The sequence below is a fragment of the Bos taurus genome, chromosome 5, assembly GCF_002263795.3.
Source record: "Bos taurus isolate L1 Dominette 01449 registration number 42190680 breed Hereford chromosome 5, ARS-UCD2.0, whole genome shotgun sequence".
Lineage (NCBI taxonomy): Eukaryota > Metazoa > Chordata > Mammalia > Artiodactyla > Bovidae > Bos > Bos taurus.
The window spans coordinates 10864594-10892204 of record NC_037332.1 but is presented as its reverse complement, the minus strand read 5'-3'; the positions used below and the strand labels follow the sequence as shown (position 1 = coordinate 10892204).

The 27611-nt window shown below is 37.6% G+C and overlaps 1 protein-coding gene and 1 non-coding gene across 15 annotated transcripts in view; both read left to right on the top strand.

The window, feature by feature from the left end:
• Nucleotides 1-27611, top strand: part of PPFIA2 (PTPRF interacting protein alpha 2) — a 502235-nt gene that overhangs the window by 457724 nt on the left and 16900 nt on the right. For 6 of the 14 annotated variants that reach the window (XM_059886825.1, XM_024992391.2, XM_059886828.1 and 3 more), the window contains 5 exons: nucleotides 5392-5473; nucleotides 9828-10028; nucleotides 20531-20593; nucleotides 22196-22225; nucleotides 24227-24420. In XM_059886825.1, coding sequence (XP_059742808.1) covers nucleotides 5392-5473; nucleotides 9828-10028; nucleotides 20531-20593; nucleotides 22196-22225; nucleotides 24227-24420 — 570 coding nt within the window. The remainder of the gene's footprint in view (nucleotides 1-5391; nucleotides 5474-9827; nucleotides 10029-20530; nucleotides 20594-22195; nucleotides 22226-24226; nucleotides 24421-27611) is intronic. The other 8 variants (XM_059886831.1, XM_024992393.2, XM_059886823.1 and 5 more) reach the window with 4 other exon arrangements.
• TRNAC-ACA (transfer RNA cysteine (anticodon ACA)) lies at nucleotides 1004-1075 on the top strand. The gene has a single exon. It is a non-coding gene; the product is annotated as a tRNA-Cys (tRNA).

Here is a 27611-nt window from a genome sequence, read left to right as displayed (position 1 = left end):
AGACACAGTGGGAAGACAAGACAGGAAAGCATATGGATATCATTCAGTATGAAAGACACAAAGCTAAGAAACGCAAACATACTCTACTTGTGAGGTCAAAACTGAAACAGTTGAAGATATAAAACCTAGAAAGGAGGAACCAGACATTTCTATTTGGATGGAATCATTCAAGCAAAGCCATACTTGCTTAAATTAGTCTGGATTAGGATTTAGGAACTACAAGCCCAGAAAATGCCCTTGATGGATTTACATTTTTTAGACATTTCCAGCCCTTTATCTAGATGTCCTTGGTGGTAGATATCACTAGGGTGCCCACGCTTTGCTCCTGTCTTCGGATCAGGTGCGGCAAGTGCAGGCTACCCTCTGCACGTTTCCCTGTGAACTTGCCAATTATTCACACCCCTGAGTGTTCCCCACGTGCTTCTCGACACACCGCATTCCATTGACAGTAACTCACTGACACCCTTCTCAAGAGAGTCTGAGGCCTTTGGGGAAATCTAATGGCATTCTTGGAGAAGGCAATGGCACCCCACTCCAGTACTCTTGCCTGGAAAATCCCATGGATGGAGGAGCCTGGTGCGCTGCAGTCCATGGGGTCGCTAAGAGTCGGACACGACTGAGCGACTTCACTTTCACTTTTCACTTTCATGCATTGGAGGAGGAAATGGCAACCCACTCCAGTGTTCTTGCCTGGAGTATCCCAGGGACGGGGGAGCCTGGTGGGCTGCCATCTATGGGGTCACACAGAGTCGGACACGACTGAAGCAACTTAGCAGCAACAGCAGCAATGGCATTCTTTCCTGCAGACAAGAATGTGTTTGCTGAAAAGACTCAGCAACGCAGAAGTTTTTCTGATTCAAAACTGACCTTCCTTTACAACCAGTACTTTGTTTCCACACAGGAAATGACAGTCTTGTACCTGAAACTTCCTGTACAAGGAAGTGCTACTGACTGTCCTCTAAAATCTGTTCTAAAATTTAAAACAAATGTGGGTGCCCAATATTCCCTGGTGGCTCAGACGGCAAAGCATCTGCCTACAATGCAGAAGACCCAGGTTCGATCCCTGGGTGGGAAATATCTCCTGGAGAAGGAAATAGCAACCCACTCCAGTACCCTTGCCTGGAGAATCCCATGGACGGAGGGGCCTGGTGGGCTACAGTCCATGGGGGTCACAAAGAGTCGGGCATGACTGAGCTACTTCACTTCACTTCATGGGTGCCCATGTGTATAGTGATCGGTAGATGTAGGTGATTTGAGGGGAAAGGATGGCTAGATATTAGATTATCTAAAAGAGAAAAAGAAGAAGGAAGGGAGAAAGAAAGAAACAAAGGAACAGAGAGAGAGAAAGAGAAGGAAGGGAGGGAGCAAGGGAAGAAGGAAGGAAGGAAGGAAGACAAAAGCAGAGAACACCAGTGTATCCAAAATGCCTATTTATCCAGTCACTTTTTTTTAATTTAGTATTTCCTAATACTGCAGGTCACTATTTCTCTGAAAGTATCTTCAAAATATCTGATGACCACAAACATGCCTTCATGCAATTAATGCTATACTCATTCTTAATAATCTCTCGTGAGATCACCATGTATTAAACTCAGTGATTTCCAAGAACTTCAGCAGTAACCATATTGCTTCATTTTCCTAACCATGCCTCTCTCCCAAGCCAGTGTGTCCAGATATATGTCACTTAAATAATTTCCATATGATGCAGATTTTTTTTAATAGAGAAAAATTAAATGAAATATTGCTTTGAGAATTTCAGTGCATTGCTTTACATAATTAATACCGCCCTTGGGTTAAGGAAAAGCAGATCTGGATTAATATCATGCAACATACAGTCATCCACTCCAGTCTGGCCTGTTTCTCACAGTTTCAAATGTATCAGTTCAGAGGCCTCTATTTGGGATTTAGCCCTGCCAGCCAAGGGCCAAAGGCAGAATCCCCTGGACCCTTACCTCATTATCTTTGTGTTAGGTAGTTAGAGTAGGAAAAAGGAGTCCAGAATGGCAGTGGCTAAAAGACAAAGTAGGGAAAAGCCCTCGAAAACAGAACAAAGGAAGGTCCGGGGACTGGAGTGAGACCCTCAGGTGAAACAAACAGCCCTCCTGGCTCGCCCAGTTTACATAGGGCAGGCTCAGGGGGAAGAGAAAAAACATTTGAAAAGAGCCAAAAATGGGCCTCTGGCCTCTCTTCTCTTCACTTTTCCTTTAAGGTCAGCCTGCCTTCATGCCTTGAGGGTGTATGTTCCTTTGCTTGCCAAATAAAATTCTGAGCTGTAATCGAGCTGTGACACTGGTCTGCTGTTTCAGATGTTTACGGTGAGACAGAACGAAGGAAATTACACGCTCCCCATGACATTTGCATACTCTTACTAAAGCTGCTGTGCTATGAGTGTTTGTGATTTAAACATAACAAAGCACAAGGAAATATTTTCCATGGGATATAATGTCCGATGATTTCTCAGACAACTGTATGATAAATTTCTGTTCAAAAGGAGAATAGGATTATTTGAGCTCATTGGATCGCCTCTTAATCAGATTCCTACCAGGAGTCTCAAACCAGATCGAACTCTTAGAATCATCTGTCATGGGTGTTGTTCTCATAAAGTGACTGGAAAAAATATACTAAAAATATATTATGAGATGTAATTTACTGAAACAAGAAGCAACTAAATGTAAACAAATACTGGCTGACATGTTCAACATTCACTACTGTTTACCGAACACCTCTTTGGTGCCTGGCTTTGTTCTGGATGCTTCAGATGCACCTCTGAACAGAGTATGTACTTGAACCATTGGTCCCCCTTGAGCTTACTTTCTTTCATGAGATGACAGGTCGAGACATAAATGATACGTTATATTAGAAGATAAGTGATGTGGGAAAAAATAAGGCAAGGAATGGGGATAAGGAATGTCTGCTTGGTATTATGGGAAAGAGGGGAAGAGACATTCAGAGAGAAAGTGACATTTGAGTAAAGATTTAAAAGTATACAAAGAGTAAGGCATGTGAAGATACAGGAGACAAGCATTCAAAATGAGGCAACAGCATATGCAAAGGTCCTGCGGCAGAAAAAAGTCTGGACTGTGTCCAGGGAACAACAAGGAAACCAGTGTTGCTTGCTGAGATGGGAGTTGAGTCCGAGAACAGAGGGTAGAGTGGATCCTAACAGCTGCTTTAGCTTTTATTCTCAGTGAGGCAAATAGTAATTGGAAAGTTATGAGCAGAGAAGTTACATTATCTGACTCAACTTTTAACAGGATCACTCCAGTTCCTGTGGTGTGCTTTTTAAATTAGGGAACTCATTAGAAGTTTCACAATTGAAATGTTCTACTTTCCAAAAATGGCTTATGTATGATTTATGTCATTTCCTTGTGAAAATGTTATGTGCTTTCTAGATGGTGAGTGCATATTGACTTGCCTTTTTTTTTTTTTTTTTGCTAAATGTAGCAAAAACCAGTTGTAAATGTGTATTTGTTTCTTCCCCTTTAATGCTACTCACCTGTCACATAACTGAAGTGTTTTCCCCCCCTAATGGATATAACGTTGCAACTCTTGATAATGCTCCTGGGCTCTGTGGAAACCTACTCTGAATTTTCTTGCATGTGTCTTGTGTTCAGTCCTGCCTCTGCCCCTCCACCCTTACTGCTCGTCATGCTTGGAATGTCATCCCTAACTCCTTTCCACCAGCCCTTCAAAGTCAGTTCAGTTGCTCTAAAGTCTCCACTGCTCATTTCCATTGCTACGAATATTAACCCCTTCTCCAAAACATCCCACTCAGAATGTGCTTCATTGAGGTTAGCATCTATTTGTGAATTGTACTATATTTTTAAACAGTTTCTTGTATTTGCTTTTTCTGTTTAACCAGGGATCTCCTGTAAAACTGGGTGCTTGTCTGTGTGAGTCTCAGGTCTCAGCTCACAATAGGTGCTCGATAATTACCTGATGGTTTGTTGTTTAACCCTTCAACTCATTTATATTCAATATATTGAATATATTGATATATTCTATAACAGTGAGACTAGGCTATTCAAAAAGCCCAGTTCTCAGTGCAGGAATGTCATTGGAAAGCCTGAGGGGATGGGTGAGAGGAGAGCAAGCCAGGTTCGAGAACTGCTCTAGTTTCACTCTGGAGTCAGGGCGCCAGTGTCGCTGTCCCCCTTCCCAGGTGCTGAATAGCTTACGCATGCTTTCTTTATTACCCTGTGAAGTGAAAAAGCAGTTGATTTATGTGTCTCTTCAGCTACAATTAACTTCAATCTTTGTTTTGCCTCCTCATTTCTTTGTTGCGCTGCATTTTGTGGTAGCATCTATCGCAGACATGGAAAGCTTTTGTGTTAGAAGACATCTTTATTATATATTCTAACATGTTATAGTCCACCTCAATAAGCAATTAATCAGTTGATAGCAGGAAATAATCAAATGCTTCATTTTGGAGTTCCTAAGCATGAAAGACACACATTCAAAATAAAACAATATGTATAAAATGTGTGTGTAAGATCAATGTATCTAAGGAATAGAGAATATATTTTCCAGTATAGTCCTGGCCAGGAATATATCAATTTGAGTTCCAAAGAAACACAAACTTGTTATTTCAATCATTAACAAGCTGAAATTGGTTTTGTAAATGGATGTCAAGGGTCAGTAGTAGGGATAGTGATTAAAGATGCATTTGTCTAGGCTCTTCACATATTTTTGTTTTCAGAAACAACCATTTGTTGTCATTGAGATGCTTTGCTTTTATTAAAACCAGTAGTGATTGTAAATGAAAATAAGTGTACTATTGAATTTTATACCTTACATTGTTTTTAAAGATGGAAGTCAATGTACCTCAGAGTTCCCTTCAAATGAGAAGTAATGTTGTAGTCTATACAAAAAACTAACTCCTAAGATAGCCACCTGGACCCAGAAAGCATACTAAAATCAAGTGTATCATTTAAATGGGGCTAAAATTATGGACTTGATCTTCTGCCTCTATAAACAGGCATTTTTTTTTACTATTGAAATAATAAAGAGAAGCAGACAAGACAGATGGAAGAAACTTCATTTAGACCCTGTAATGCATGCAGGAATATGTATATGTGGGCCACTTTCTTGTTTAAGGGATAAAGATATTTGTTGATAATATAATTCAGTTTCTTAGTCCATTAACATTTAATGTTTGAATTTCAGAGAATCAGTGTTTAGATTATGTTTAGATATCAATGTTTCATTTCTAATAAAATCAATGGATGATTTGCATGTATTATTCAAAGAAAGAAAGAATTCTGTTATTCTGTATTAACTCATTAAAAGCTTATAAAGATTATTGGGCTTTTAAAAAATATTGTCATTAAAAATAATCACAGCCATCTTTTCCCATATTACCTGACTAATAATCCTTGCTGTATACTTCAGGCACGAACTTCTAGAAGAAGCTCGGAGAAAGGGATTACCTTTTGCCCAGTGGGATGGGCCCACTGTAGTCGCATGGCTAGAGGTAAGAGAATTAAATCAGAAGACTCTCATCCAATCCAATGTTTAGAGACAAGTAAAGCTGGGTTCCTGACGTCTTCATTTTTCCCATAGTCTGGAATAGCTTATAAAGAGAATGTTTGCTTTATCTAGGGACCCACAGTCATAGCTGTGATTTTACTCTGATGCTTTCTTGTGACTGTGGCAGAAGCAGCAGGCAGTGAGATGAAAGAAACTCTTAGTAAATTCCGTGTTCTTTATATCTAGAGTAAATCAAGAAGCAATTCTTGAGTGACACTCCTCGGACAGTAAAGAATCTGCCTGCAATGTAGGAGACCCGGATTTGATCCCTGGGTCAGGAAGATCCCCTGGAGAAGAGAATGGCAACTCATTCCAGTACTCTTGCCTGGAGAATCCCATGGACAGAGGAGCCTGGGGGGCTACAGCCCATGGGGGCACAAAGAGTCAGACACAACTGAGTGACTAACACTTGCGCTGTGTTGTTGCTAGGAAGCATCTGTCCAGTACATTAGTCCAGAGCCCTTCCTCATCAGCAGGTTAACAGAAAAGAGCCATCTCCGTATTTTTAACACTTCTGTGTGATTCAAGACATTTGCAGCCATTCCTTTGCTTGTAGTATAATTCCCGAACATGAAGGAGCCAGCTAGATTTAGACATTTGGAATTTTGCAGAATACACAAACCCTTGTTCCCCTCTGGGTCTAGACTGAATGTTTTTAATGAAATGAGAACTACATTTAGCATATCCTGCACAATACAAGGGCCTGGATAAATGAATCAATACCTGATCAGCAGAAGCAGACGAGAATGGGGAAGGAAATACATATTTGACCACAAGGGCCCTTTCATGCCACTTATCAATAGTTTCACCACCCCTTCCATTCAGTTCTCTAATGTGGGCTGTTGGCAGCTGCTAGGAGATGCTGATGTCAAGATGAAGGGGAGTATAGTCAGTCCACCGTATCCATGGGTTCCCCGCCCGTGGATTCAACCAAACACGTTCAATCTGAAACAAATCCATGGATGATAAGCCCTGGATAGTCAGGCCCGACAGGGACTCCAGCATCTGCAGATTTTGGTCTGCGATGTCCTGGAGCCAATAGCCCAAGAACACCAAGGGACTGACTGTATGAACTTTTGTTGCTTGGCAGAGGCAATTAGAAACCATTGTTTTAAAAGGTTCAGGATTCTAAAATTGTTCACCTTCATTATTATATCAAATCCAGAGCTAACGAATTAATCAATGAGGGACAACAAAACATTTAATTTTAAAAAATTATCTTACACAGATAAATATAAAAACATGCTTTGCATTTTTTCCTTGGACTGAGTGAAAGAAGCCTGTGTCTTGCTTTATTCTTTCATATCAGTCAGGAAATTTTTTAGCTTATTAGTGATCACAGCTGTTCTTCCGAATATGTCTTTAAAATTACTATATTTTAAAAATCAATTTATAAGACAAAATGTTTAAGAAAGCCCACTGCAAAACTGAGAGCAACTCATTGTGCAGTTTCTCTCCAGCGAAATGAGCTACAATTTCACAGAGTTAGCTGCTATTTTGGCAAGTGATGAACAGATCCTTTATTAAAAAAAGATTTACTGACATTAAGGGCCTAGGGAATGACAGGCAGTGACATTTCTGCTAATTAAAACTATCCTGAGCACACAGAAATTGCTCCTTGTGTGTTCCCTAAAGTGACTGAAATTATAAAATGGAATAAACATGATGAATGAGGTGGGTGATCCAGTGAGTGAGAGCTCTTAACTTTCACCTCCTTTAGTACCTCCTTGATTGCACAGCCCACTGAGTGATGGGTACAAATAAGTCTGATGCTTCATACACCATTTATAGACACCAAGAACTTTGTGAAAGTCTAATCAGGAATGGGGGCTTTCCGGGTAGCACTAGTGGTAAGGAACCTGCCTGCCAGTGCAGGAGATGTTAAGAGTCATGGGTTCCATCTCTGGGTCTGGAAGATCCCCTGGAGAAGGGCATGGTGACCCACTCCAGTGTTCTTGCCTGGAGAATATCATGATCGGAGGAGCACAGCAGGCTATAGTCCATAGGGTTGCACAGAGTCAGACATGACTGAAACGACTTCGCACACAGAACAATCAGGAATGACCTTGGTAACTAGGTATTGGCAACCATGTATTGGTAATGTTAACTGGTATGGAAGTCCAAATATCTTAGTATAGAGGAGGTGAAAAGAAGTGAAAATCATTCAGGTCCAGTGAAGGTATATTTAGATGTTTAGTTATTTTGAACTTCAGGTTACAAACTATGAATTCAAATCCCGTCTTTACTCGTATATAATCATTATCTGTCAAGGCAAGGTCAATTCCCATGCCTAACATGTAGGAGATGCTATCGTCAGTCATGCATTGCACCTGTCTCCTTTCTCTCTCCGTCACAGCCCAGGTCACGTTGTGTGAACGATTTGACTTTTTAATTCCTCTACAGAAGCAAGCAACCCCTTAACATAGAAGAATTTTTAAAATTAAAAAAAAAATCAGTATTAGTTATTTACTATCATGTAGCAAATTATCCCAACACGTAGCATTTCTTTTCCTCATGACTTCTGTGGGTCAGGAATCTAGACATGGTTTACTACGGCCTCTTTCCAGAGTCTCTCACAAGACTGCAGGCAGAGTGTCAGCCCAGGGCCCCAGTCGTGTCAAGACTTGACTTGGGGGAAAATCCAGTTCTGAGCTGACTCCATTCCTTGCTAGCTGTTGGCCAGAGACATCTGTTCCTTTCCACATGAGCATCTCACAGGACTGCTCGCAGCTCGACAGCTGGCTTCCCCCAGAGCAAGAGCTCAGAGAATAGAGGCAGAGAGGACCAGCTGGAATGAAGCCCGTCTGTTCGTAACCTAACCTGGAAAGTCACATCCCATCATTTTGCATGTGTGCTAAGTCGCTTCAGTCGTGTCTGACTCTGTGCGATCCTATGGACTATAGCCTGCCAGGCTCCTCTGTCCATGGGATTCTCCAGGCAAGAATACTGGAGTGGGGTGCCATGCCCTCCTTTAAAGGATCTTCCCAGGGATCAAACCTGGATCTCTGGCACCCCTTGCATTGGCAGGTGGGTTCTTCACCACCAGCGCCAGTCACTTTCATCACACAGTCTTTTCATTACAGTAAGTCTCCAGGTCCAGCCCCAACTTGGAGGAAGAGGGTGATACACGTGCAGGAATATCAGGAAGTGAGATTATTTGGAACCATCTTAGAAGCTGCCTAAAACAAAGCCTTAGAAATAATAAAGCCAAATCCCTTCCATTTTACAAAGGAGGGAAATAGGGCTGAGGTACAGAGGACTTGTACAACTCACCGATGACAGGGAAGGCCCGAGCCTTCTGATTCTTAGTCTAGAGCTCTTGACGCTATATATTGCTGATTTATGGTTGTTCTTCACTTTTTCCTTCACTTGCTCTCACTCTCCTTTTGCTCAGTCTGTTCATACCAACAAATAAAATACCCCTCCCCCCAAAATAGTACTTTAGCTTTTTAAAAATTTAAACTCACCAGCACGTGCCCCGCTTCTTCTTCATAGGGGAGCGGGGAGAGGAATGGCAAGAATATTCCTTATTAAAATAGTGTGTGTAATTCTGCTGCTACAACTCAGCGCATCCACCCTGGGCTTCAGATGCGTGCTGGGCATTATGCTGTGTTCATTGCACTGCCAATTCAACTCCTTCCAGAGTCTCACAGCAAAGTTGAAAAATCAGAATCCGTAATTTCTAGAGCATTATTTGTTTCATAACTCTCTTTAATTAATGTTTTACAGGTGCTTATACTGTTAGCCTCTTCCATTAGCCCATCATTTCGTTCTCCAAAAAGTATTTTCCTATTTAGCATCTAATGGAGCACATACAAATTAGCACATAGCATAGGTAGGTAGGTTGGAAATGTCGCTTAGCCACATTAAAGCCTTTGATTAAAAGCACTCAGAATTCCAAAGGAGAATTCTAAATTGAAGTCATTTATTAAACAAATGTGTTAATTGAGCCTTTACCAAATGCAGCTTGTAGCCATTCTTGTCCTTAAACTCTAGAGGAGGTTTGGTGAGGTGCAGCTATTATATTTATCCCTCATAAATTCGTTGTTAAATTGCAGACCCTGAAGGCTACCTTTCCAATCTTTATTTCCATTACTGCCTAACTGGTTCTTTGAATAAATTATTTAATGTCTTTATGCCTCTCTCTCTCCTGGGGGAAATAAGAATTGCATCTCTTTCATGGGGTTGTGGTAATAAATGAGTTCATACAGGTCAGGTAATTAGAATACAATGTAGCACATAGCGTTAATGGTTAACTATGATTATAATCTGGGTACATTTTCCTCCCAATCCAACAGCTCTGGTTGGGAATGCCTGCTTGGTATGTGGCAGCCTGCAGAGCCAATGTGAAGAGTGGTGCCATTATGTCTGCTTTATCGGACACTGAGATCCAGAGAGAGATTGGAATCAGCAACCCTCTGCATCGCTTAAAGCTCCGATTAGCAATCCAGGAGATGGTTTCCCTAACCAGTCCTTCAGCTCCTCCGACATCCAGAACTGTGAGTCCCTTTGTGCTCCTTCCCTCTCCCAGGGCTGGGCAGACAGCAGCCTCCCCAGGCCCACAGAGCAGAACTGTGGCAGCAAGCATGTCAATGTCAGCATGCATTATTCTCAGGAGATCTAGCTTGCTCTTCATTAACCTTGATGCTACTTTTAATAGGCTTTCAATTGAAGAGCTATGATTCCTATCAGACTTGAAGGCTGCAACCAAAATAGACTTTTGAGCTAGCCTCTAAAGTTTAGATTTTTCTCCCAAGCAAGACCAAGAGTTTATTCTTTCATGAGATTTTTCCTTTTTAATGTAATCCAGCATCTCAAGAGATGAACTCTGGGCAGCAGTACTTTTTGAAGATGTAACGCTAAACTCACTACCTCTTAAGCAGTTTTCATAAATCAAAGTACCTGATATTTAATGTTTTATAAATACCATGTGAATTACCTGCCCTCAAAACCTGTTTGCTTTTTATTTATAAATCCCTATTTCTCTCATAATTTTGTCCCTGTCTTAATATTAGAAAAGATCAAAATATTTTAAAAAGGAATGCCAGATGACAAATTCAAACACTGAGAGAAACTTGCAAATAACATTCATTCTTTCCTTAGTCCTTCTCCAAATTATATCATTTTCTGATAAAGAATGTGATTTCTGATGTTAATTGGATTTTTCTTATCCCATGTCTTATACAAAAAAAAAAAAAAAGGAAAAATGAGGTAAGTTCAAATAGTGGGCAAAAGATAGGAAAGCAAAATTATTTCAGTTTTCAGGCACACAGCTAACTTGAGTATAACTTTTTGTCATATGGGTCTTAAACATCACCATAAATTGGAGAATTGGCTTCATTTTATTATATATATTCTTATATTCCTTCCCAGTGTACTAGATTCCAGTGCTAGAAACACAAAGTCAAAATTTAATTGTTTATCTTTCTTATATAATTCCATTTTAACTTTTTCCTAAGATATATTTAGGAGAAAATATATACTTTAACAAATTCTTATATATGACTTGTTGAAAGTGAAAGAGGAGAGTAAACGTTGAGTAAAAACTCAACATTCAGAAAACTAAGATCATGGCATCTGGTCCCATCACTTCATGGCAAATAGATGGAGAAAGAGTGGAAACAGTGACAGACTTTATTTTGGGGGGCTCCAAAATCACTGCAGATGGTGACTGCAGCCATGAAATTAAAAGATGCTTGCTCCTTGGAAGAAAAGTTATGACCAACCTAGACAACATACTGAAAAGCAGAGACATTACTTTGCCAACAAAGGTCTGCCTAGTCAATGCTATGGTTTTTCCAGTAGTCATGTATGGATGTGAGAGTTGGACTTTACAACTCTTTACAGTCCAACTCTTTACAGCATTGCTGAAGAATTGATGCTTTTGAATTGTGGTGTTGGAGAAGACACTTGAGAGTCCCTTGGACTGCAAGGAGATCCAACTAGTCTATCCTAAAGGAAATCAGTCCTGAATATTAATTGGAAGGATTGATACTGAAGCTGAAACTCCAATACTTTGGCCACCTGATGTATAGAACTGACTCATCTGAAAAGACCCTGATGCTGGGAAAGATTGAGCACAGGAAGAGAAGAGGGCAGCAGAGGGTGAGATGGTTGGACGGCATCACCGACTCAATAGTCATGAGCTTGAGTAAACTCTGGCACTTGGTGATGGACAGGGAGGCCTGGTGTGCTGCAGTCCATGGGGCCGCACAGAGTCGGACACGATGGAGCAACAGAACTGAACTGATAGCATATTAAAATGTATATAAATGTTATATACTATAGCTGAAGTATTACTGAAGCTAAAAAAGTAATTCAGAATATATTTAAAATAAAAACTGAGAAGGCCATTGAAATAGTTACTACAGAATTCAGATCTGATGATGAGTTTCCTGCGTAACTTCCAACTGAGAGAGAAGTATCATGACTGGTTTATGTTAACATTCTCCTCCCAAGAGCAAATTTGAACAAAAATGTTTAAAATTTCTAATCTTGCAAAAATAAAAGCAACAGAAGTCCCAATTTAAATATGAAAAGTAGAGTATAATTTATATATATTTAGCATCCTATTTCTTAAAGGAAAATTGAATAATTAAGCAGTATTTTTCTAAAAATCTCTAAACAAACTGAAGGAACTTAAATCACAAGCTGTTAAAGGTAAGAGCATACTCAATTGTTCAAAGAATAGTCAAATGTAAAGAGAGCTTATGAGACCCTTCATCATCTATTCTCAATTCCCCTCAAAGGCTTTATTTCCTCAGATCAGGATCCCAGGAACACAGACCTGATTTCAGTTTCCTAAACTTTTATGATTTGGGTTGATCATTAGCTTTTTCAGTCATTCTTCTCTCTGCCTGGAACATTCTTTCCACTCCAGGGTCACTGTCCTCCAGTGATGACCCCTGAATGTCCTTCCTCTAAAAAGTTTTCACCAAACTCCAAAGTCTGGGCTTGCTTCCCTTCCCGAGTCATCGCTCTGTATACTTAGAAGAAAGGACTGCATAATTTTCTATCCTTGATTCATCCCACACTAGAGCAAGTGTATTATGAGGTTTTCCATAGTCCCTGGGCCTTAACTCAGTGCCTGGCAAATTGTAAATAGTCAATAAATATGCACCTTAAAATGATGATTTTATAAGTTGTACTACCCACCACTACACAGGATATGAAATATGTATGCCCTGATTACAGAGAGGGCAACCATGCTAAGAAAAGGAAGACATAGAAGCAGAGTGCTCTGGCATTCCAATGAGGGAAAAGTCACTTTTGATTAAGGCTCAAAGAGAAGTTAACATTTGAAAGACAGCTAATATATTGCTAATTATTAAAATAATTCATATTTTCACTATTAACTCTTTGATAGAGACCTTTTCATTCTACTTTCTCATTTTATAAAAATATTTTCACATAATACATTATTTTGTACTTTTAAAACTCAGTAATATGACATGAATGTTTCCCCCATTTTATTAATATTAAATATGTAATTGTAGTATCATTGTTAATTGCTGCATACCTCCTTTAATTTATTTAACCAACCCCCTTATAAATTGGACATTTTGCTTATTTAGCAATTTTCATTGTATTTACAATACAATAGTATGAATATAGTTATGTTATTACATTAACTGTGGTTATTTCCATACCAATATTTGTATATAGGGCATTTATATTTTTATTACTTTTGAACCTTAACTACCAGATAGTATTGTGTAGTCTTCTCTCCCCCTTTGTCAAAGTTAATGACTACATTGCTTAAGTTTACATTTTAAAAGTTACTAGTAAAGTTAAGATGTTTTCATATTCTTATTTATTTTAGTATTTAAATGAATTTCCTATTCATAGCTTTTTTCATTTTTCTGTCAGATTATAGGAATATTCTTTTTTTTTTTCTTTTTGCTAATGTGTAAAAGCTCTTTATTCACAGAAGACATATGCCCTTAGCTAAATATTGATACAGGTTACACAAGAGAGAAGTTGTCTCTATTTGCTTTAAAAATAATCTACTGAGTGCTTTTTGTAAATACTTCTTTAACTCTATCTACATGAAAGTATTTACTTATTTTTAATATATTTCAAATACGATTTTCTTTGCAAAAAAATTACATGTCAATTTATAGTAATTAATCTACTACATAAAGTGAAGATGAAAACATTTTAAAGTCATCACCTAAAATTATATACTAGGATTCACTCTTTGAAATTTTAAAAGGAGTTGACTTTTTTTTTTTAAGAAATGTTATCATGTCTTCTGGAACACTGCCAACAGTTTTGATCATAAAAGATATTCCGTGTGTTTAGGTTTGGGTTCCTGAGAAAGATGTACCTTATTCATTCACTCAAGTTCTTAAGAGAAAAAAACAAGATACTTAGATTAAAAAAAAAAAACAAAAAACTGAACAGAACTCTGCCTCCTTTTGTGTTTAGATGAAATGGACGAATAGAAAATCTAGTGTTTTCATTCATTATTATTATTTACATTTACTATTTCCCTGGGCCAGCCCTAATCTTCCAGCTTTCTGTTTCTTTTTCCTAAGCTGTTACTATAGTTACTATAGAAGGCCTCCTATATAATAGAATAGAGATGGAGATATCAGATAATTGAAATATTTGGTTTAAGAGGTATATCATAAAGAATACATAAATTCTTTAAATATTTCATCTTAAGTAAAAATATGTAAATATTCAGGCACTTGCAAATTTAGATGAAACCCTAAGGACTTTTCTTTTAGCTAATTCCAGTACCTGGAGTTTCACATTATGTTTATTTGATAGCTTCATCCTTTAAACATTTTCAACATTTTTAGTTTGAGTTTCTTTTTAAAGTGATAACTAAGATACTCGAAAAGCTATGTGAATGTAGAATCCTCTTGGAAATTTACAGATTCTTCCCTAGACTTTGCTGAAGTTGTATTTCTGATTGATAATGTGTTTTAATATTTACCCTTATCTAGTCTTTCCAAATAATTCAGCTTAATGTTCAGACATGAGCCAAGTTCATTTAATTTTTGGCTCTATATAATATTTACTTAAATTGCCTGATTTTTTTTTAAAGTGCTGTGAAAGTAGAAAGGTTTGGAAACAAAAACAAGTGATCTTTGGTAAACATATAATTTAGCAATTTTGAGCAGACATGGAAGGCATAAGATAAGTTTCAACAAAATGTACAGGGGAAATAAAGAGCATTTATTAAACTAAAGATTTACTTGGGTAGAGATTGTTTATGAGAATTCTAGTAAAACTGTAGTAACAGCCAACATCAATGGAGAACTAAGGTCAGGCCCTGGTCTAGGTGTTCTACATGCAGTAACTGATTTGAGTCTGAGGACGATATGAGATGGGTACTTTCATGATACCTATTTCACAAATGGGAGGAATTGATGAACAGAGAGGTTAAGTGACTTGTCCTAAGGTGGTTTTGCCCGTAGTCTGTGCTCGTAACAAGTGTAGTTTCCTGCTTCCTGCACTCTACCAGTTTTCCTTCTTTTTCACAATATTCTTTCAGTCTACTTTGGTTTCCCTTTACATAATTAATAACCTCCTAAACCTCAACCTTTAAGTAAATAAGGTGACATACAGTTGTGTTAAACTAGTCTTATTATAATGAGAAATATTTTTCCTTATGGTAGAGAAACATCAAGTCAGATTAGGGAGAAATGTGGATACAGGCCATTTTAAATGTGGAAGATCAGATCAGATCAGTCGCTCAGTTCTGTCCGACTCTTCGCGACCCCATGAATCGCAGCATGCCAGGCCTCCCTGTCCATCACCAACTCCCAGAGTTCACTCAGACTCACGTCCATCGAGTCAGTGATGCCGTCCAGCCATCTCATCCTCTGTCGTCCCCTTCTTCTCCTGCCCTCAATCCCTCCCAGCATCAGAGTCTTTTCCAATGAGTCAACTCTTCGCATGAAGTGGCCAAAGTACTGGAGTTTCAGCTTTAGCATCATTCCTTCCAAAGAAATCCCAGGGCTGATCTCCTTCAGAATAGACTGGTTGGATCTCCTTGCAGTCCAAGGGACTCTCAAGAGTCTTCTCCAACACCACAGTTCAAAAGCATCAATACTTCGGTGCTCAGCCTTCTTCACAGTCCAACTCTCACATCCATACATGACCACAGGAAAAACCATAGCCTTGACTAGACGAACCTTTGTTGGCAAAGTAATGTCTCTGCTTTTCAATATGCTATCTAGGTTGGTCATAACTTTCCTTCCAAGGAGTAAGCGTCTTTTAATTTCATGGCTGCAGTCACCATTTGCAGTGATTTTGGAGCCCAGAAAAATAAAGTCTGACACTGTTTCCCCATCTATTTCCCATGAAGTGGTGGGACCGGATGCCATGATCTTCATTTTCTGAATGTTGAGCTTTAAGCCAACTTTTTCACTCCCCACTTTCACTTTCATCAAGAGGCTTTTGAGTTCCTCTTCACTTTCTGCCATAAGGGTGGTGTCATCTGCGTATCTGAGGTTATTGATATTTCTCCCGGCAATCTTGATTCCAGCTTGTGTTTCCTCCAGTCCAACATTTCTCATGATGTACTCTGCATATAAGTTATATAAGCAGGGTGACAATATACAGCCTTGATGAACTCCTTTTCCTATTTGGAACCAGTCTGTTGTTCCATGTCCAGTTCTAACTGTTGTTTCCTGACCTGCATACAGATTTCTCAAGAGGCAGATCAGGTGGTCTGGTATTCCCATCTCTTTCAGAATTTTCCACAGTTTACTGTGATCCACACAGTCAAAGGCTTTGGCATAGTCAATAAAGCAGAAACAGATGCTTTTCTGGAACTCTCTTGCTTTTTCCATGATCCAGTGGATGTTGGCAATTTGATCTCTGGTTCCTCTGCCTTTTCTAAAACCAGCATGAACATCAGGAATTTCACAGTTCATGTATTGCTGAAGCCTGGCTTGGAGAATTTTGAGCATTACTTTACTAGCGTGTGAGATGAGTGCAATTGTAAGTTGTTTGAGCATTCTTTGGCATTGCCTCTCTTTGAGATTGCAATGAAAACTGACCGTTTCCAGTCCTGTGGCCACTGTTGAGTTTTCCAAATTTGCTGGCATATTGAGTGCTGCACTTCACAACATCATCTTTCAGGATTTGAAATAGCTCAACTGGAATTCCATCACCTCCACTAACTTTGTTCGTAGTGATGCTTTCTAAGGGCCACTTCACTTCACATTCCAGGATGTCTGGCTCTAGGTCAGTGATCACACCATCGTGATTATCTGGGTCATGAATATCTTTTTTGTACAGTTCTTCTGTGTATTCTTGCCATCTCTTCTTAATATCTTCTGCTTCTATTAGGTCCATACCATTTCTGTCCTTTATCGAGCCCATCTTTGCATGAAATGTTCCTTTGGTATCTCTGATTTTCTTGACGAGATCCCTAGTCTTTCCCATTCTGTTGTTTTCCTCTATTTCTTTGCATTAATCGCTGAAGAAGGCTTTCTTATCTCTTCTTGCTATTCTTTGGAACTCTGCATTCAGATGTTTACATCTTTCCTTTTCTCCTTTGCTTTTCGCTTCTCTTCTTTTCACAGCTATTTGTAAGGCTTCCCCAGACAGCCATGTGGAAGGTAGATTTCAAATTAATTTACTTTGACATTCAGTTATAAAGTGAAAAATGCTTCAAAATGATGAAAGTCATTACAGCAGTGACAGCTAGATAAGGTTCAGGGTTGTTCTGAGGTCTGGCTGCTTTATTTATTTTGTATTTCTGACAGCAAGAGAATTATTTTCCCCCAATTAGTTTTCATAAGTTATCCCTTAAACTCATTTTAATATTTATTTTTATATCATAAATCTCTCCTGAATGATTTAATTAGGTAAGTGCTTTAATTCTTAACCTCCTTTAGGAACTTTCCGTCTAGATTTCAATTGATAATAGTAGCTGCATATTCTACTGCATCTGGGCTAAGGTCAGGCTAGCAAGGCACCTCCAACGAAACTGAATGACGGTCTCACTGTCAGTGCCGACCTTGCACTTCCACGACCCTGAGAGTGAGTGCTTCCTTAAACAGAGCCCCCTTGACACCTCACCTACCTCATCCTAGTCCCAGCCCTGGATCAGAATATATTGCATCATAATTTAAAATTATTAGGGTCTTTTACAGTATGAGTATGTAGTTTTAGCCTACTTAACAGATGTAGAATCTAGAGAAGCTTGGGAAATGACCTAGTTACTGAGAAGAGGCACTGCTAGAACTCAAACCTCTTGATTCTGATTTAGTAAATTTCTAGATAACTAAAATTTTAGAAATCATTTTCTGGGCTCAACTGGTATTTGCCATACACACACAAAAAATCATTTACTGGTTTGCATTTTCCAGTTCATTTATCAGGGGTTGCAGCATTGACACCAAGGGCAGTAAGTAAATGATTTTCAGTGGCTCTCAGAAAGCCACAGCCAAATGATATGATGCTTGTCCTTTATGCTTTTCCAGGCCACTTTTTGCAGTCTTTATCCCTGGACTCAAGGCACCAGTGTCCTATGTCCTTTCCTTCTCGAAGCGTCCCAATTCTAGCTATAATCTAAGATGTGCTCTTTGCTGAAATGCTCATGCTCTAAAGCACCCTTTTTATGACTTACCCAGATGAAAGTTCCATCCTTGAAACTGGTGATAAAAAGAAACAAATCTAAATAATTGACTTACTACCTGTAGGCGTGCTTATAAAATAAACCTGTTGAAAACCTCAACTAATGCCTAAGTGGTTGGGTCGTATAGGAGTCATTTTATGAGTTACTTTTCAAGACTGTAGAGCAGGCAGTGCTCCTCACAAGTAAAACTGCAGAGCACAAGTGAACAACCAACTTACAACTTCGGGAAGTTTGCCAACCATTCTTTAGGAAATTGTCCTGGATATATACTCATTTTGTATATAAATTGTCCTGAATATATACTCATTTTGCATGCAAAGATACAGATTAAGTCATAGCTCCTTGAATCCTACTCCAGAATATGGTGATAGACCGGCAGATACAGACTTTAAATAACCTGTGAAAGAGATTATGTGAAGTGAAGTGAAATCACTCAGTTGTGTCCAACTCTGTGACCCCATGGACTGTACAGTCCATGGAATTCTCCAGGCCAGAATCTGGAGTGAGTAGCCATTCCCAGAAGATCCAGAGGATCTTCCCCACCCAGGGATTGAACCCAGGTCTCCCACATTGCAGGTGGATTCTTTACTAACCAAGCCACAAGGAAAGAGATTATACATGTCTGCATTTCAGTATGAAATAATACTGGTCAAATTTCTTACAGAAGGAGGGCGGTCTTCATTTCTTGGATTCACAAACAAGGTGGAATCTATAGACATCATTGTAAAACAGTCTGGCTTAAATGAATTTCCTCTCAAGTAACCATCACTGAAGCTTGTGATGAAGAGACAGTTCAGGCAAAGCAGTGTCATCACTGAGTGTAAAGGGAATGTGACAGATAAGTGTAAAAACACTTTTTGAGCATAGTACACTCCTCAAAAAGGCAGTGAAAGCAGTTTCTGCCAAGTGATTTAATAATCATATATTCGTATGCAACTTTCTGTTTATAATGAGCACCATTTTTAGAAGCTGGGGCTAGAGGGAGGGGCTTTTAATGACATGGATGGCTGCTGTATTCCAAGTATATTTTACAGTTGTACAGTTTTATCTTTTAAGAAAAAAATTCATTTATACTCAGAATTCCAAAATGGTAGGAAAATGAGAATTCTATATGTATAAATGATACTTATCCTTTGAGATCTTTATGCCTATATGATTTACTTATAATAATGAATATTTACTGTTTCATTGCTCAACCATGAGTAATTCTCTTATACATGAGATTTACCATATGTTGAATTATACTCATCGGTTTAGTTTATATGCAGTTATTTTTTAAAATATTAAATTCCATCATCTATAATAGAAGCTAAGTTAACATGGCACTGTATCGGTAGAAATGGCCAGAGAAAATTATGGTAATGACATATTGGGGTGTCAGTTTTGCTACCTCCAGTTCTTTAAAATGAGACCCCTTCCAAAATAAGTAACAAGTAATACATAGGATGTAAATGCCACTGTAACTATAGAATTGCTGTACTTAGACAATGTTGAAATGTTCATAATGATATCCCAGTTAAATGGTGGAATTTGATGGGAAGTGGTTCCCAGTGATCTGTGTGTTACTAAATGGACTTTGGTTTAGAAATTGTATGTAACTCAGTATATAAAAGAAATATCATGGGTTGTTTTTATTAAAAGAAAAATGAGACTTCATAATAGAATAGTGCCTGCTAGAGGGAAACTTTCCGTTTCTCTATAATGGTGTAGGATACTGCTGAAAAACCAGTTAACCCAAGTTTTGTGACTTCTGACAATATTTACTGAAAAAAAATAACTTTTATTACACCCAAAATAGCATTTCTTTTTTTTTTTTTAATAATATAGGAAAACAACATATTTACTGAACTATGAAAGGAAGAGGTCATTTGGGAAAAACTGATATCGATTTCCAGACAGGTTATGATAGTACTTTCAGCTTTGTATTGACAATCAATTTTCTCTTTCCAAGGACATTGAAGAATCAAAACTCTGTGAAGGAAATATTGGCAATAACATGACAAAACACATGTGTCTTTGTTTACTGAAGAAAAAATATTCTTCTACAGATCAAATTTATTCGGTTCTCCATGATTACAAAAAGATGGATCCAATAGCCACGTACCTTTGAAATGCAAATTTTGATTAAGCCTTTTTCCTGATTAATAATTACAGAAGTATCATTTTAAACCTATCCCACGTGAGCTTCACAGCATGCCTCTTTCTATTTAATCTTTTGAAGTAGAAGCAAAAGGGAGCTGTGAGAAGCCAGCAATGCTGTCTCTTGCACATGCTGTAGAAGCAAGAGCACGGTGCGTTACTGTGGTTCCGTTAACTCACAATGGCGCTGCCTTTCTTCTTTACCACTGCTTCCTCCCGTGGATCCCACTGCTTCCCTCTGGGCCTCCTCACCAGCCTTCAGGCAACGTCTGGGTGACCCATGAAGAAATGGAAAATCTTACGGCTCCAGCAAAAACGGTTAGTCTTTACAGCTTTGTTGAACATGCAAAACCATTATTTTGCTGCTATTTGGATGGAAAAGCTATTTGGTTTATACCATAGGATCAGAGTAATGGGTATGTTTACACAGTGATATGCAATGATTATGGTCTAATTTCACTGCACTTAGACATTTTTAAATAAAGCCGTACTAGATTGTCATAATGTGGTTAATATAAGAGTTTGTAACATGCAAACAAGTAATCAAGAATTCAATAATATTTATCTATTTCACAACACTGGAAATGTTTTATAGCAAATATCACTTAAAACTTAGCATATTCCCAGGTAATGCATGTTATGAAACCCAATTAAATTTGTAATAGAATGTATAGATTGAATATCCTTTTTATTTTTTTTTTTGTAAATCTATGATTTATTTTTTTTCTTTTTTTTTTAAATTTTATTTTTAAACTTTACATAATTGTATTAGTTTTGCCAAATATCAAAATGAATCCGCCACAGGTATACATGTGTTCCCCATCCTGAACCCTCCTCCCTCCTCCCTCCCCATACCATCCCTCTGGGTCGTCCCAGTGCACTAGTCCCAAGCATCCAGTATCGTGCATCGAACCTGGACTGGCAACTCATTTCTTACATGATATTTTACATGTTTCAGTGTCATTCTCCCAAATCTTCCCACCCTCTCCCTCTCCCACAGAGTCCATAAGACTGTTCTATACATCAGTGTCTCTTTTGCTGTCTCTGAATATCCTTTTTAAATGCAATCATTTAGCTTCTTGTACTTTCCCAATCTCAGATACAGAGCTTCACCCCCAATCATCCCCATGAAAAGTGTTCAGTTTTTAAAATTATTAAAAGTACATGCTTAAAGAAATTCATGGTGACTCATAATTGTCAGCTTTAAAAAATACAATATTATGTATAGTCATTTCTCATTTAAAGTTGCAAAGTTGGGCATGCCATGCATTTTATTATGAGCAACTTATTTTTAATTTAATGTCCTTTTCATTTTATTCATTTGAATTTATTTAGCCTATGGTGAATAAAAATGCCCATGTTGTTTACTAATTACATTTTTACTTTAGCTTGTTGTACTTGGTCTTTTCTTATTGAGTTCTGTTTGTTGCTGCTTGTTGTTGAGACCCATTTCATTACCACAAAGCTTAGTTGGAAGGATGCAGTTCCTTTGTCCACTCCATTAATTTACTTTGCACCAGATTTCTCCATCATATGTATATATACGCATTTGTGCATTGTATATTTGTATGTATATAATCAAAATTTTTTATTATAACTTATTATGAAAAATCCCACAGTTTTAAGAATCAAAAAGGTTTAGAATGACCAGATCAAATGTATCATGAAAATTCCATATGTCACATGTGTGTATTTAATTAGCCTAAATTAGAAATTACATAGGTGCCCTCGTAGTCACCCTTGAACTCCTCAGTTGATTGCTGTGATCTCAATAAGGATTGTGTATTTATTTGCCTGTGTCCTAATTAACATTTTATTAGCAAAACAATTTTACTTCTACTAGAAAAAAACTTACTGTATCAATTTTGAGATTAATTTATATTTATCTGCTTTATTAATCATTTCCTGCTGCTAACACAGAAAGAATCTGAGGAAGGAAGCTGGGCCCAGGTAGGAAATTCATATGCTTTAAAACAGTATCATTTAGTAGGCTATGAATATATAAAGTAAGAAAACTGTATGTCATAATATTATAAATCTTCACTTAGCTTAAGATTAGCTTAATCGTGTATTCAACTTTATTATGTTTAATACTATATAAGTCTTTTTAATCACCATATTTTGCAATCAAGAAGCTGATTGTCATTTTACACCTGGCCTCTTTTGAAAGGAAAATTTCCTTTCTCCTTTAAAAGAACTACAAATTAAACTTCTTGGAAATCGCCCTCTGAATATATTTAATCAGGAATCATTTATGTTGGATGTAAGGGGAAGAGGAGAGATTTCAAAAAAATTGTTTGGAATCACCTATTCTTTAGGTGGCACTGGTAGTAAAGAATCCTCCTGCCAATGCAGGAGACGCAACAGACATGGGTTCAATCCCTGGGTCAGGAAGATCCCTTCGAGGAGGAAATGGCAACCCACCCCAGTATTCTTGAGAAACCCCATGGAAGAGGAGCCTGGAAGGCTATGGTCCATGGGGTCACACACAGTAGGACATGACTGAATGACTGAGCACATACAAGCTTTATACTATAATGAAAAGTGTGTGAGAAATGGAGTTGGAGGGGCATGGGTTAGCTTTGCAACTGCACATCAGAAGTCACTCCCATTTATTGAGATGGCGTTATGAGCCAAACATCTGTAATGTGAACATACATATATGTTTGTAGAGAAGTTATTCCTTTTTCAACATTTCCGCACTATACTACTAAAGTAAAAGAATTAATGTGTTTTAGGTAATGTGATTCAAACTTTGACTGTATGAAAAATTTCGGTAGTTATTACTAGGACCTTGCTGCTGTTGCTGTTTAGTTGCTCAGTCATGTCCAACATTTTGTACCCTCATGGACTGCAGCTGGCCAGGCTCCTCTGTTCATGGCATTTCCCAGGCAAGAATATTGGAACGGGTTGCCATTTCCTTCTCTAGGGCATCTGCCTGACCCAGGGATTGAACCCGCGTCTCCTGTGTCTCTTGCACCGCAGGCCCATACTTTACCTCTGAGCCACCAGGGAAGCCCAAATACTACTAGGACCTACATTTAGTAAGTTAGGGTTGCATTAGGTTTTTATTTTGGTAAGCATTCCATTTTTTAGGAACACACAAAATAAGAGGAACACCTCAGTTTTAATGAGAAATACATGTTCTAACTGTGACTTTGATAAGGACCTGAATGGAAAATACTGTCAAATTAATAGAGAGTAATAATTCTTTTTAAAAATTGCTTTAGTGGCGATGGTTGATCTGAGTTTTAGACTTTTACGAACAGGGTTTGGTAAGATCAGTTTATATTGTTATATTAAATAATTAGATTATATTTTACCATTTTGGTCCTGCTCTGATTCTTTAAATACAAAGTCTGTATTGACTGATATCTAGAAAAGATTTCATCAGTTTTTATAGAGTACTGTTTGCATGCTTCACTAGGTAATGGCAGAGGCCACATAAAGCGTCAGCATTCTGCCCTCTAGCCTTGTGGCTCCTTTCTCTCTTCATTTACTGAGGCTTCTGTTTTCACAAGATTTGCCATTACACCACAGCAATATAATAGTAGCATTGAAGAGAGGGAAATGGTGGCATACTGGCTGACAGATAAAGATAAAATAAGTTGAATTAAATAAATCCATCTGTACAAAGTAAGGATCTTTCAGCTCAGCATTTGTTTATATCATTCATTTTAACTTTTGAATTTAAAATGTATTTTGTATAAAATGTAATTCCTTTTGAGAAAACAAAGTGAACATAATCATTCGCTGTAAGCAAGGACCCTGTAGGCAAGGACACAGACTTCCACTTTGTACAAAATACATCAAATTTAGAGGCTAAATATTATTTCTGCTCCATTTCAATATATAAAAGAATTAAATATCAATTAAAATGACAGCCCATATCCTCCAATTACCATCTCATTTTATTGGTTAAGAAACTTGACTGCTATAAAACAATTCTAGTGTCCGGTTTTTCTACAGACCCTGGCATATGGAGATATGAACCATGAGTGGATTGGAAACGAATGGCTTCCCAGCCTGGGGTTACCTCAGTACAGAAGTTATTTTATGGAATGCTTGGTAGATGCAAGAATGCTAGATCACCTAACAAAAAAAGATCTCCGCGTCCATTTAAAAATGGTGGATAGTTTCCATCGGTAGGTTTTAGGTTTTTTCTGAAATAATTTAAGTGAAAAAGTAATTAATGTATATATTACTAGAACATAAAGAGATATTTAAGAAATATAGAGTATGTGCTCTTTGAAACATCTGTGTACATCTAGTTGGCAAAAATATCTTCATGCAATTAATTGCAGGGAGTGTCTAATGTAGAGCTGGGTGCATATTACAGGCCCCAAATTTACAGAATTAGACAGTACTAAATTCCATACAGTGTGGATCTTTTCTCCCCCCTGTATATTTAGGAAATTTCATGTTTGCAATTTGAATCTATGTGTTCATTGTAGAAAAATATTTATTAAGAGTAAATTCATCAGTTTCAACTATAGATATATGTAGTTATAAATTAAATAACTTAGGGATATGCTAGAAAAAAATTTTGAGAAGGAATTCTCTGCTGAAAAACATTTTTGTTTTTATATAAATCTTTCAGTGCTTTTGCTTATTCGTGCATTAATTTTCAGGGAAAAAAACCACTGAGTAGGACATGAGACAGTGGGAGGAAAACAGAGCAGTAAATTGCTGTGATTAAAAATATGAAAATTCTTTTTTCAAGTTGTTTATTATCCAGGGGGTAGAAAAACACTTCTTATAATACCATGTCATAGATGTTATGTTATGGCCTGATCTCCTTGTAAGTTATCTGCAAAACTGTCAGTTGTATTATGATCATTTTAGGTATAGTTAATTATAGTAAATTAATAAATATAAATCTAGACAATTTGGCAAACTATTTGCTCACATCCTGTCCAACATTTAATTAATGACTGAAATTAAAATGGTATAAAAATCATTTATGTTAATGACATACAGTTAGGAGAAAGAGATAATAATTGAGATTCTTCAGTCAAATTTATCAAAATCTTTTGAATCTTAACAGTTGTTGACACTATTGGATTAAATTTAGTAGAAACAAATATAATACCATTTTTAAAAACCATTAAAATGCCGGATTGGGAATTCATTATTTAAAAGCAGTTCAAGTGAAAAATATGTTATTTATAGTTGACTTCTGTGACACCTGTCAAGCCATTAACCAGCACTGAGACTGTGTTTATTGGCAGGCACAATAAGAGTCCTACAACGTGGTGAGATGATGATAAGAAACTGTGTTCATTGATGGATATTAAACTGTGATACAGTGGTAGAAGTCTAGGGGAAAAGCAGGAATCAAATTTAGCTTGGATAGGGAAGAGTTCAGATAAATTTACTTATGTTTTAACATATGTGATAGAAGAATAATATTTGCTGTCTTGAACATACACTTTCCTATTTCAAACAGGTGTAGATTATAGAGTGAGTGATTTATGTCCAATAGAAAAACCTTTGTATCACTATTGCTGTATAGCGTACATTGTGAGGTAGTGAGTTCTCTGTCATTGAATGTTTAGGCCCTCAAATTTTGTGTAGTTGCAATAGGCTTTTGAATACTAGAATTTTTGATGACACATTTACGCCTGTTTTGTATTCTTCAGTAGATCGAATTTAGTTATTATTATTATAATAGATATGGTTAATCCAGTGACCAGGTTTTAAAAAAAAAAAATAAACATTGTTAATTAGCCATAGCCCAATAAAAAATGTTTGGGGTGTTAAAAAATATTTCAAAGAAATCAAAATTCCTCAAATGGCAGAGTTCTTGTTTGTCCTGAGCTCTGACTTAAAGCAGGTAGGACTTGACTGCATATGACAGCCCACTGTCTTTATAGCTCAGTTTGCCATCTGTCAGACATTGTTATAACAATATATATATCCCCTTTACAGCACAATTTTACATTACATCTAAAAGTTTGGCAGAAATTAGGCAAAGAGCCACTGGTTTAATCTCAAGCTGGCTAATGTCTATGATGGTTTTCACATCAGTATTATCTGGCATCCACTGAATTAGTTTAATTGGGCTAACATAACCAAATACCACAGATGGGTGGCTTAAACAACAGAAATTTACTTTCTTAAAGTTCTGGAATCTATAAAACAAAGTGTCAGCATTGCAGGTTTCTTCAGCTTGACTTGCAGATAGCTGCTTTCTCAGTGTGCACACACATGGTCTTCCCCGTGCCAGAATACTTCCCAGTTTTCTCCATGTTCCACATTTTCTCTTCTGTAAGGACACTGGACATACTGGATCAAGGCCTACCCTGATGTCCTTATTTTATCTTAATTACCTCTCTTAAGATCCGATCTCTAATTACAGTCACATTCTGAAGTAGGGTGTGTTAGGGCTTCAACACAACAATTTAGGGGAATACAATTCATCCAATAGTAGCAATTAATGTAGATTTTTTTTTTCATTTTCCTCTGATTCTGAACTATTTGAACTCAGCATTGTTTTACGAAAAATGCAGGGCTTAGAAGTGCATCCAGCACGTAAGAGTAGCCTGGCCAGCGTGTTGTGTCTAAGTGAAGTGAGGTGAAAGTCACTAAGTCATGTCCAACTGTTTGTGACCCCATGGACTACAGCCTACCAGGCTCCGCTGTCCATGGGATTTCCCAGGCAAGAATTCTAGAGTGGGTTGCCGTTTCCTTTTCCAGTGTATGTCTTTGTCTGTAATTCTAAACATTTAAGAAATCACTAATAATCAGTGTTCTTCATTCCTGAGGCCTAGAGATTCTTTCTACCTATTATACTCTTTCATAACCTTTATATATAGTATCACTAATTCTTCTTTCTTCTCTTCAAAGATCCCTGGGTTTTGGATTTTCTTTTCATGCTTTTCATTGTCTTTATCGTGAGCATTATTTTGACAGCACTGATTCCTCATTTCCCTGTTACCTAGAATTACCTATTTCTCCCAACTCCTCTTTTGCTATCAGATTCATTCTTTCTTAAATCAAAACCTTTCATGCTTTTCTCCTTTGAAAATCATCCAGTAATTTTCTGTCATCTTGATATGTCCTACATTATTGTGAATGCACACTTTTCTTAATGTAACCCCATTCTCCATGTGAAGTCACATTCCTCCTTATTTCCTGACATGGATTCTCAACTCTGGACAGTGGGTCTCAGTACCACCACATATTTAACATTTCATCAGCAATCCTATGTCATGGTGCCCTGTAATCTTTCTCTGCTTGATCTTTAAGGATCAGTTTTTCATTCATCCACAATATCTTTTCCATAGGGAGTTCCATTGTTTATTGACTTTTTCCTTTCACATACTTCTCTGTC